The sequence below is a fragment of the Taudactylus pleione genome, unplaced genomic scaffold, assembly GCF_031769625.1.
Source record: "Taudactylus pleione unplaced genomic scaffold, aTauple2 ptg000244l, whole genome shotgun sequence".
In the NCBI taxonomy this organism is placed as follows: Eukaryota; Metazoa; Chordata; class Amphibia; order Anura; family Myobatrachidae; genus Taudactylus; species Taudactylus pleione.
Window position 1 is genome coordinate 12,108,283 of NW_028284646.1, and position 13,073 is coordinate 12,121,355.

The 13,073-nt window shown below is 42.3% G+C and overlaps 1 protein-coding gene across 3 annotated transcripts in view; it reads right to left on the bottom strand.

The window, feature by feature from the left end:
• THPO (thrombopoietin) overlaps positions 1-13,073 on the bottom strand; it is a 90,251-nt gene that overhangs the window by 16,286 nt on the left and 60,892 nt on the right. For all 3 annotated transcript variants that reach the window (XM_088479766.1, XM_088479767.1, XM_088479768.1), the window contains exon 3: positions 2,693-2,817. In XM_088479766.1, the coding sequence (XP_088335892.1) occupies positions 2,693-2,817 (125 nt within the window). The remainder of the gene's footprint in view (positions 1-2,692; positions 2,818-13,073) is intronic.

The following is a 13,073-nucleotide window of genomic DNA, read 5'->3' on the forward strand; positions in this document are numbered from 1 at the left end:
CAGGGGGACAGTGCCAGAAAGGTCCTATCAATTCAGGTATCAAAGTTGTTCACGTGCTGCAATATCAAGCGCATTGCCCATTATTGTTGCTGAAATTACTGTGTGTGTCCAGCTTAACACTAATTTTTTTTTAATGAAAGTAGATAATAAGGGAAATACATTTGCCATATTATCATTATACAGCATGAACCACTTATTATGTCCCCCATACAGGTGAAGCAGAACTGAAAAAATGCAATTTTCATCGTATAAAACACTAATGTATGACTTTTGTGTGTATAGATGCTTTATATATGGAGTTTTAAAATGTGCCTTATTATTTTACTGTTCACCCACTGTAAGAATATAATCAGGACACAAAAATGTTGAGTATAGCTTAATGCTGAGTATCTGTTAGTAGAGATGGCTGGGAGAAGGAGGGCATCATTATGATTTTGTTATGGACCCAATCATTATCCAGCTGTTGTTGAACTACACATCCCAGCATGCCCTGCCGCAGTTTTGCTATTTGGCCATGCTAAAACTGTTGCTATGTGTAATTCAACAACAGCTGGAGGGCCGCTTATTGCCCACCCCTGAAGTAATTCCCTTACTTGGGGGTCTATTCATCATCCCTTAATTTCTGCAAAAATAGGTAAAAATTAACATTTTCACCTACTTTGGTAGAAACTGCCATTCATCAGCTGTGTAACGCAGGAGATATCACTGATATTTCTGGGTTACAATTCTCCCCTGATCATTTCCACAGTCCCCATTCTTTACTATGGGGATGCAGAAATTATGTAATTCATCAAATTCTGAAAAAGCATTTGTTTGATGGTGTTACTGCACGTCATCCTTGTGCAGCAGAGGGATCTATTCAGAACCCTCCCAGCTATATCTTACTTTCCTGTGGCTGCCAGCTCCCCCAAAAATCCATCCTCTGTCTTCTGTTTCCGCAGCCTGCAAAACCTGTCAGAAATGTCTGCAGCTGCGAAGAGTGCATTGGTTCTGCCCACTGCCAGCGGGGAGGCAATGCACTCCAGGGAGGGAGCAGACACCGGAGGGAGAGGACATACCAGGGGTAAGGATGCAGGGAGGGAGACACTGGGTAGAGTATGCGCGGAGGCAATGCGCTCCAGGGAGGGAGCAGACACTGGGGGGACAGGACATACCAGGGGTAAGGATGCAGGGACGGAGACACTGGGTAGAGTATGCGCAGAGGCAATGCGCTCCAGGGAGGGAGCAGACACCGGGGGAGAGGATGGGGGAGACAGCAGGGGAGAGGATGCACTGTGAGGAGGGAGCAGACATCGGGTAAAAGAATGAGCTTCGGGGAGGGAGCAGACATCGGGGGAGAGGATAAGGGAATGGTGAGCAGACAGCGGGGAGAGAAGATGCGGAAGGGAGTGTGGACTCTGTGTAGAGGATACGGAGGAAGCACATGAAATGTTTCACACCTCCGAAAGCTGTCTCCGCAAAACAAAGCAGCTTTTCAGAAGTGATAATTTAGTAAAGGAGGCAATTAATGAATGCCTCCGATATTTGCTCTGAACTCGATGCTAGTTCAAAACATAATTATCACATTACATTTTTTTCTAATGATGAATAGGTCTCTTGGTGCATAGACCAGGTTTCAATTAATGTGTTATATTTAAAAGACAGCAACAGAAAGAAACCCAGGGCAATTTCATGAAAATAAAATGATAGGTTACATCAGCATACACCAATAACTTGTACAGGAGTCACTTGGATATAACTGGGGATTGGATTTTCTCTCCTATAGGCTGATCCATATTAGTATAGAATACCGGAATGCTACATATTATGTGGAATAGCTGCCATTCTAATTAGAGATCTACACCTTGGCATTATTTATTGACAAATTATGACATCTCTACAGATGTTTTCTCTATTGCAGACATTTCTCCAATTTTGCTTCTAAAGCTGGCCATACACTGAGCAACTTTTCATCCAACTAGCCAACTGACTGATTATCTGACCAACTAAATGATAATGATAATGAAGTGTACTCCGTACACTATCCAAATTATTCATCATACCACCCAACTAAAGAGCTTTTCTCCAACTGAACAATTTCTGATGTTACAGAAGTAGGTGGATACTTTCTACTTCTGTATGAAAAAACAGAATAAAAATAAAGAAATTAAAAAAGCATGGGGGCCCCTACCCTTTTTTATCCAGCACTGGAGCTTTCAGCCTAGAGCTGGTTACCTCCACTATGGTGCCACCTTGCTGACAAGGCCCAATGCTGGTTGCCCTGAAATCAGTGGGCACCCAAACCTAGTATTTTCCCCCAATTTTGGGATTAACAGCAACAGCTGGTTAAGTTGCTTATATCAAACATGTTTGATTTAATCACCAATTTGAAATGATCTTTTTTGGCCATGTTCTAGCGTTTTCACAATAACAGCTGATCATTGTTTGTTCTCATACAATACAAGATTATTGCTCCAACTTTGAACGATAATCGTGCAGTGTATGGCCAGCTTTACTCCATTTTCTACCGAAAATTTTCTCACTGAAAACAATCAAAATGCGCATTAGGAATCTGATATGTGAAAACATTTTGGTTATTCCAGTGCTGCTCCTGCCACTGTTTTCATACCCCTAAAGGTGCACTGTCCTTGATCACCACCCCATTCTCTCATATCACTGAGATCTTGCCCTCTTCACATAAGCCTCTCCTCACCGCCATCCTCTCCATATCCCGTGTGCGTTTCACAAAAACCTGTATGATGCGATGGTCACAGATTATTCTGGAAGTCATCCAGCTCATGTCGGGGCTCAAAACAAGAATAAGCAGAAGACAGACTCCTACAGGAAAAAGAAAATTATAATGTGATATTTAGTTCAAAATATAACTGTTTTACCCCCAGTGTTTTAGTAATGGCTGCACATATTAATTTAACTTGGAGTATGTTTTGCAATAAAACTTAAAAGCTACATGTAGGAGTCTATACCAGTACATACTAGGGATGTGCAGGCTCGGATTAGTTCAGATTTTCCCGCCAAATTCAGATTTTTCACGCCAAAAATCGGGTCTCAAAAAGAAGCAAAACGTCATCTTTCATGGACAAACATCATCTTTCATGGACTTTTGTCCAGGTATGAACCGAATTTGGTGGGAAAATCCGAACTAATCCGAGCCTGCACATCCCTAGTAAATACAGTTATCCTTGCATCTAAGGAACTACAATCAAGCTGCTAACAGAAGAATATACCAAAGGTTATATGTAACAAGGCAAGGATTAAGGATGGTGCTGTGCATTGAATCAGCCCAAGGTGCTGTGGACACGTAAGTATGGTAATTTGTGCTGAAATCCTCTGATCTGTTTTGAAGCAAACTGTGTTATATGTAAAACCTCTATGTACATTAATAAATATAGGACCCCAAATATATTTTATATAATTATTTTAGATCCAGTTACTCTTTATAGAACATGAACAAACAATTGTAAAGCGGAATGGAGTATGTTGGCATGATATAAATACATATTAATAAATAATAGTCCTTGAGGGGGAACCTCAGAACAGCGGTAGTTGTATGATATGTGAATGAAATACATCGATAACTTCCGAATCAACTGTATTGAAAGCATTTGTATTTATACATGGATAATAACATTTATTTAAACCATTTTTAATTATCCATCCCACAAACAAAACATTATTTACTCTAGTTGAAGTAAATGGTTCTGTTTGTATTTCATTACATAGTCATACAGTAGTTCTCCAAACTGATTGTTTACCAACTAATAAACTAATTATTTATTCCTTACACATCTGCTGTATTTTATACTATAAATATGATCCAGTGTTTCCTGAGTTTCCAGTTTGTATCCCGTGTCACAAAAACACTGGGGAAGTTGTGAAGGGAAATATATATGCCCCAGGTTCCTAGCTTCTGTCTGGTAGACTGTTGCTAATTAGCAACCTTTATTGTCAGACCATCTGTGAGAGGCTGATAAATAGTGGGTGAGTTTCTCTAGTCTGGCTCTCACTGCCTGGGGAACAGGATTAAGCCTGCAGAGAAAGAGAGACCATTGTTTGTGATTGTAAGTGCTGTGCTAAATGCTGTTTTTGGTGAGTTGGACTCTAGGTCCTTCCACCTTGAGAGATGGAATTATATATTAATTAGAGCTGGGCACTCTAGGATTTATTCTAGGTTTTGTTTATTTTGTGCTCGCAAATCTGTGGATACTTGTACCACGGCCCTGGACTGGTGTGCTACTAATTGGCTGCTGTGTGCAAGGTGCTGCTCTGTACCTGGTAGTGCTGCTGTATACCTAGTAGTGATAGAGACCAATTTGAACCTCTTTTTTCCGAGTGTTAAGTTTGAAATTACTGCAAATATATTAAAATATTTAAGTACAGTATACACTATGCAATTTTAATTTCGGTTCTTGTTACACGTGTGCCCAGGGTAACACTCTTCTATGATATTGGGTAATGTTGTGTACAGGTTTGCAACAACTGTTACTGCTAACTTTACCTGCCTCTCAGTTGTAGGGAAGGGGTTGACTACTACAATAATCATATTATATTGAGTAATTACTTAGAGCTATAATACCATCAAGCAATAAAAAGTGTTGAGCCCAGAGGCTGCTCCATGCAGCCAATTTTCCTCTGTTCCTCTTACAGATTTGGCCAGACACTGGGGTGAGTTAGAGCTTATGGGAGCCCCGACTTCTAGGGGCTGCAGCCAAAGTAGTCCCTAGAAGCCAGATTCATTATGCAGGCATCGGGACCTGGCCGGTCAGTGATTTTGGGGTAACTTTGTGGTGCTAATTTCGAATATGACATTGGTTTTGCTAGATTGGCTCTAATTTTTGATGTATGTGGATGAGAAATAAGAAAAACACAATAGACAACTATCAACTGACTGGTGGTTGGGTGGCCGATCACTTATATACAGGGGGGCATATTCTAGAATGATCGTGGAGTGAACACCTAAAATATTTGCATGTTTCATCTTCTGGAATGTTCCGATAGATTCCCATATGCACACATTGTGGCTAAGATCCCTATTACTTGAGGGTATCCATTATATCAAGAACTAGAGCCAATTCGAAAAAAAAACTACTTTCATTTTTTAATACAGCAACTCCAAACTACAATAAAATCATTCAAATATCAAAATACAATAAATTAATTCAAATATCCTTGGCAACTAACCAAATTTTATTTTAGTTGGGTTGTGTAATCAATGCAGTATGGCAGAAGCAGTGATAATTTTTTACTTTAATGCTACATTAACTGAGCACTAGAGTGCTGTGGTTTCCTGGTCAGAAAATCATGGTGTTATTCAGTAAGTTGCCTGTGTGACCTTCCCACTGGTATAGTAATTTGTGGTAAAGTTGAAACATCCAGTGGCGTCACTATGAGGTGGTGACACCAAAATGTCTGCTCCTCCTTGACAGGAACAGGGTGCTGCAGTGGTACATTGTACTGCAGCACTCGGCTCCTATCACAGAGAAGGAGCCTGTACTGTAGACACAGTCTCCAGGGACAGCCCAGCATGTCCGAGGATGCTGGGCACGACCCTGGAGTGACGCCATCATGAGCTCCAGTGAGGCCATGCTCCTTTATGGTAGACCACACCCTTATTGGGGATTTAGAGTGCGCACCGGGTGTCAACAGACCCGGTGACGCCTCTGGAACCATCTGTACAGCATGTACATTTCTTTTTGGAGACTTTATTTATTTTTTAAGTAACAGTTATTTATATAGGTCACACATGTTACAGGGAAAATATTTTGCCATTTATATAAGTCAATGCCCCCAATAAATCTTACTATCTATATTCCCTACTACATGGACTCACACACACAATAGGGTTAATATTTTTGGATTGTGGGAGGAAACCGATGTCCCCAGAGTAAACCCACACAAACACATGGAGAACTTTCAAACTCCACACAGATAGGGCCCTGTTTGGAAGCAACGTTAGTCACTGCTCTGCCATGACAATAAGAGCCGTAACTAGACTTTTTGGTGCCCTGTGCCAGAGAGAGCATTGGCTTCCCCCCCATTTTTTTAAAATAGGGACATAAGATACACCTGAAAAAGGGCCATGACCTCCTGGGGAAGGGTCAGGGAAGAAATAGGGGAGACCAGGAGATGCTGGGGATAAAAGAAGAGGAAGCTACAAGTGAGAATGATGATAAACAGGAAAATTGATAGGCCCAAACAGTGCCCCCTGTCCTGCAGTGCCCTGTGTCATGGCACTGGTCGCACTACCCTAGTTACGGCCCTGATGACAATAACTGGGTTATAGGATCCTCTCCCTCTCCAGGAGGCAGTACGTTCTTCTCCTCCTACCTGGATGTAATTTTTTTTCTGTGCATGCGGATTGACGAGACTGGATGACTACTAATTACCTGGACCCGGACTTGTTTAAGGGGCCTAGCAGCGGCCTCTGCAGGGGAAGACTGCCTCCCTCCTTGGCAGTAAACATATCATACTTGCCTACTTTTGCACTCTGTCCCCTGGGAGAAGCCCAGAGGAGAGATGCAGCTGACTAAAGATGGGGGCGGGGCCCAGTACTACAAATTACAATGCTCCACCCCTCATGGGAATGCCGTGAATCATGTGTCGATCAAGAGGGGGTGGGCCAATATGACGTGCTTTTCATAGAAACACGTCATATAGGCTCGTCCTTTTCCCATTTAGCTGCAGTTCTACTTGGGCAGAATGCGGGAGGACTGCCTACTCTTCTGGGGAGAGTGGGCGAGTATGACACATAGTAGTTTTCTTTTCTTTTTTTCAGGTTGACATGGCCACACTCCCCAAGATTTGGCTATGCCTCTCTCACAACCTGGGCCTGTCATTGCTCTCTACATCCCTAATTGTTACCTCACAGTACTGGGACTTGTATGGCCTGCCTGTGTATGATTTATTTTTCAGTGGCGCACACAGCGGGGAGTCTGAGTCAGTCTGCATGTGTGTGAGTGTTGTGGGGGGGGTGCAGTATGCAGTGCGAGTGAGTGTGGAGAGGAAGTCTGCATTCTAAGTTGGGAATAAACCTATACACATACAATAATAAAATGTATCCATGTATCCATGTGTGAGAGGCATGTGTGTGTGTGTGTGTTTATATATATATATAAAAATATATATAGTGTAAGTTTCTCCTTACAAACAAACACACATGATAGCAGTTGCACTTATCAGACGGCTTTTACTGATGAAAATGTTATATCATCACATTTCCCAAACAGCATATGACTCCCTTACACGAAGCTAACATTACCAGCTCTGTTACCTGGCCAGCTAATTCAGCATCAGAAGCCCCTTACCCTTGAATCCCACAGTCCTTTATGCTTTACACACATACACACACCAATCAGACCAATGTGGTGCAGCTGTGTTTTAAAGGTATCCATCAGGGAACAGCAGCATCTTTACTATTCTTTGTTCCAGGGAATGAGTCATATTCTTTTTAGCAGAACATGGCAAAGAACCCTCTTTGCCACATACCCTTCCCTTTAGCTTCGCAATGCTTGTGATGTTGACCCTTTAACTGTAAAGGATTTTCCTTTTCCCACCTCCCCCTCACGTAGCTTCACCAACTTTGGCATCTCAGCTGCTCTGTGCTTCACAAACTTCTGTGAGCGGGTTTTGACATTATTTTGCGAGACCAAGTTTTGATTTTCCCGTCACCTCATGTAATCTGAGGTGGAAGTCGAGGAAGGAAGGGCCCATGGAACCCTATCACTTCACGAGGGCCTGGCACATGTGCACACCATATGCCCTTTTGGCATATGTCATCTGGATTATAAGAGCATATGGAGACTTGTGCATCAGAAGCCCTCTTTTGTTGCGCCTGTGCTCCCTTTAGGTGTTGCTTTAATTTTGAATCTGGGACTATGGGAGAGAGTACCAAGGGAACTCTATAATTAGGTCTAGATACAGTCTATTGGCAGACTGTGCAAGTTTGCCAGTATATCCTAACCACCATGCGGATGTCTGGCCAGTAAAACCTCTGGAGTATCGAATTGAGAGTTTTCTCCTCTCCCAAATGCCCTCCCTTGGGGTGTGCATGGGCCGCTGCGAGGATCAAAGGAACATGTACCTGTGGCACCAAGAGCTGTTTAACTCATTTCCCTTGAACCATCGCTACCCTACATAGCAGGTCCCCTTCTATTCTAAAGTATGATTCTCTATCACAATTAAAAAAAAAAATTGTAGAAAAAACACTGGTGCATATAGTTTATAGCAGCCAGAGTATGGAGGGTATCCGCATTCCTTCCTCACTCCATTCATGCAAAACGCCTGGTTCCTCCACACTGAAATAGTTAAAAAAAACACAGCCAACGTGTTTCCAGTGCTTAGAAGTTTTCTTAGGGCTGCATGAACTACCTGATATGGATCATTCTATTTATGGATCCCAGACTGGCCACTCCACTCTCCCGCTGTTCCTGGACATGTCTAAGCACTCAAAACGTGTTGGGAGCATTCTTTGAACTTATCTGCATTTATCGGCACTGGATGACTATTTCTCTATGGAGGAACCAGGCGTTTTGCATGAGGGGAGTGAGGAAGGAATCCGGATATATATATATATATCTATAGCATTGTGCATGTAGGTGCTATACAAATAAACAATAATAAACATGTTATATGCAAAACATGAAACAATATTCCAAACTAACCAATTTCTCTTAGCTGTTATGACCTACTGATTGCATTCTATTATTAAGATATGTGAAGTTTAAATTAAGTAAGAATATATTGCAACCTAATCATGAAGTCTAACATACTTTTATCTATTTTTTTATCAGTTTCCCTTGCACATGAGGTACTAACTAGTCAGGGGCAAACGCAGGATTTTTATGGGCGGGTTTCCATATATACTGTGTGTGTGTGTATATATATATATATATATATATATATATATATATGCTGTATATATATTTATTTATCTATATGTATTGTATATGTGTATACACATACATATAGACACACATATATATATATATATATATATACACATACACACACATACATATGTCACACATAACTTACACACACACACACATGTCACATACATTCCAAAAAACTTACCTTGCAGCAGATCTGGTAGTGACAGGATCTAGCAGGCTGGCACCATGTTCTTAAGCCCCGCCCACTCGTGGCAAATTGCCACGATTCGCGGGTCAATAGGGAGGGGGCGGGACCAAATGGCTCGATTCTAATTAAATTGCAGCATATTGGCTCCAGTCTCCTCCATATTGAAGCTTGGACCACAGCAACCTGGCGCGAATCCGCCATGAGGAGGCGGGGTTTAGGAATACGGTGCCTGCACTCCAGTCTGTCAGGGGGGGTTCTGGATACCCAGAAACCCCCCCTGTGTGCGCTACTGCTAGTACATAGAAAAAATATGATTATGTTGTTAAAACTCTCTGAATTTCTCAATTAGTCCATCCTGCACTTTGACCCTTAATATTTCTGTGACAAAAATCATTGTTTCTCAACTCTAAAAAAGAGAAACATGATTTCTAGATCATGGTCCTGGGCTAATTAAAGACTGATGTCACAGGGACGCCTCCTCTGATAATAATATCAATATTCCTCCAATAGATTTTGATTGTAGTATTGCTAATACAAGTAATAACAGCGTATAAATACTTTGTAATAGAAAAGTGTATATCATATATGTAATATAAATGTGTTTTAAATCTCACCATTTCATCATGAAAAAGAGTTGGTAGGACTCAAGAAAGAATGATATTGTATATACTGTCAGGGAAATTTTCAATTAGCCACGGTAACATTTTTGTTTACAGCGGCTTGATGTAATGTGCCTATCGCACGGTAATTTTTCCTTAGCACATCTTTACGGGTGCTTCCAATTCACAACCAGTTTAATTGGAAAAAGCATGCACGCAGCACTTCTAGCTATTAATAGCTGCATTAAGTGTGGCAAAAAAATTAAAAACCAGCCTGTACCCTATAAAAATGCAAATAAATGTTGGCTAACAGTATACATGTCTATCAGTGGCCAATAGCAAAATATTTGGGGCTCTTAAAGGTTCCGATTTTTGCATTTTTAATAACAGTTTAAAGATATCAAGCAGGTGTTTTTCTGCAAATAAATCCCCTAGATTAATTTGGGGTGCATACAAATACCTGTAAGTTTATATTTCTGTAAGTTTAAGCAACTTTTAAAAATGTGTTAAAAAACACCTGTAACTCCCACCTGCAATTTTAGAAACACCTGTCCCATCTATACAGCACCCCATATACCTGTCCCACATCTTTCAACCTATTATTCTGCACTCTGCAGAATATCACCCCAAAAATGACATGCAATTCTTTGGCCAAATTAAGACATACTTGCCGACAATCCAGCTGGTGGGTACAGCGGGCACTGTGGTGACGGACGTGACGCACGATTGGGGGTGAAGCGGGGTTATGACTGTGAATGCATTATCGCAGTCCTCTACACAATGCATTACTGCCAGTGTGCAGCAGTGGGTGGGGCCACGGTGACGCAATTTAGCGCAAATCGCTTCATTGGTTGCCCCGGACCACCCACTTTTATTCTTTAACACGGGTTAACTTGTGCAGGTTATAGCTAAAAATGCACACCTGCATATACCGTTCCTGTCAAAAGAGATAGAGAACACTGTGGGGTATATTCAGTTAGCTGCGTTTACCCGTTTTCCAAGTTAACACAGCTAATGTAATATGCCTCACAATGTTCTATAGGGGTCTAGTTACTAAGCAGTGTTAGGAGACAGAGTGAAAAGTGATAAGAAAGTGATAAGGTGCCAGCCAATCAGCTCCCAACTGCCATCTCACAGGCTGTGTTTGAAAAATGACAGTTAGGAGCTGAGTGACCGGCACCTTATCACTTTTCACTCTGTCTCCTAACACTGTTTAGTAAATAAACCCCTATTTGTCACTTTTGACAGGAATGGTATATGTTAATTCTAACTGAACTGACATGTACTAAACTGCGAGGACACAAATTGATTAAATAGTCCAATCACTTAGGCCAGAATAGTTATAGAATTTCTCTACCTTACATTGCTAAGTGCTATGAGTGCTTTTCAACATTTCTCCTTACTGTGGCGAATAGTGCAGGTGTTTGGACATACCTGAATCATACATGCCTACCCTCCCGGTTTTCGCGGGAGGCTCCCGATTTTTCGGGTAACCCCCCGCACCCCCGGAAGGGTAGGCATTTCTCCCGCATTCTGCCCACTTCCTAGTGAAGTGGGCAGAATTAGGAGAATACCCGCGGCAATCGCGGGTCTCCGTGAAGGGGGCGGGGCTTAAGCTGTGATTCTGCATGAATCACAGCATTTGGCCCCGCCCCCTATGTAAATTGTGGCCAATCGCGGCAATTTTACAGCGAGGGGCGGGGCTTAATGACGCGAATAATCAAGCCCCGCCCCCGCCGGCCCCCTGCTGCATCTCTTACCCGGGCTTCTCCCGGGAAGAGAATGTTAAAGGTAGGCAACCCTGACCTGAATCATTACATAAATATCAGTTCACCTGTAAATTACTGAACTTTTAAATGGCTCATATTATAAGCTATCACATATCATGCTGCACACTGAACAGAAACTTACTAGAGGAAAAAATTAAATTGGTAAAATTAAATCGTGTTAAACAGCAGCAAAGCATTTGTTATTATATGTGTTGGGGAATGTCAAGCAGATTTTCCCATTAAGGAACACAACTGTTACAAGTGCACGTTGTCTGTTCTGACATCACATCCAATGCTGATTGCGAAGTGAAGAATGTGACACAGCATCGGCCTTTGACAAACATTACTGGAAGCATGTTCTTCCGCTCTTCCCTCGTTTCCTGCGCCTATCTCTTCCAGGAAACCATGACCATGAGCAGATTAATAGTTTCCTTTAAAACCTTTAAACTTTTAAACATTTCTAATTATTATAATTTAGATTGTTCATACTCAATATACTGTAATAGCACAAAATCAAGCCTTGTTTATGTGCAAAGTTATTTTAATAAACTAATTCTGTAGAAATATCTATTTTCTTCTGAGGGTGCAAATTAAAAGGTACTATAAACAACATTGTGCATTTATTATTATTTTTAAAAATATAATTGTGCATATAATCTCATGTACTATTGTTTCATTGCTATCAAAAATATGTGATATTTCAGAGCTCTAGTGATCTTTTTTTTTATTTTTACTTCAGTCTGTATAACTTGTTGCTTTGTACTGTGCTGCAGCTCAATTATCCACAAGTAGGTGATACTGGGGGAGATGTATGAACTGCCAAAGCGGCATCAGCGCACGTTATGTGCGCTGATACCACTTCTACCTCATGTATGATTTGGGGTTTCTGTCATTATCGGCACTGCTATCCAGAGCCGTAACTAGACTTTTTGGTGCCCTGTGCCAGAAAGAGCATTGGCGCCCCCCTCATTTTTCAAAGGGACATAATGCACCTAAAAAAGGGCCATGGCTTCATGGGGAAGGGCCAGGGAAGAGATAGGAGAGGCCAGGAGATGCTGGGGATGAAATAAGAGGAAGCTACAAGCAAGAATAACAATAAACAGAAATTTGACAGGCCCAAACAGCGCCCCCTCACCTGTGGTGCCCTGTGCGATGGCACCGGCCGCACTACCCTAACTACGGCTACCAACAGCTGCAGCCTGGTGATGCCCATCCCCACAGCAGGGACAGCGCTGTCCCTGCTGCGGTGGCTGCCGATTCCTTGGCTGCATGCGGGATCTCGCGATATTTGCGAGATCCCGCGCATGCTCAGTGGAGCCGGCCGGGGGGGGGAGTTAATATATCTCATCAATAGTGCTTCCTGCTTCTCCCCCAGTGTTGTGTACAGCCATAGCAAGGATTATTGCAGTGGCGTCAAAAGAGGGATGCGGGGGGTGCGGGCAGCCCACGAGTGTCACCCGCCGAGGGCTGACACCAAAGTGCCGACTCATCCTCAGTGAAAGGACCCGGGTGCCGCACTGTAGCATTATATGAAGCACTCCGCTCTTGACACAGTGAGGGAGCCGGAACTGCACACAGACTCGGGGCAGTCTGTATCTCCAAGACCCCCGGAATGAGTAAAACGGGGGTT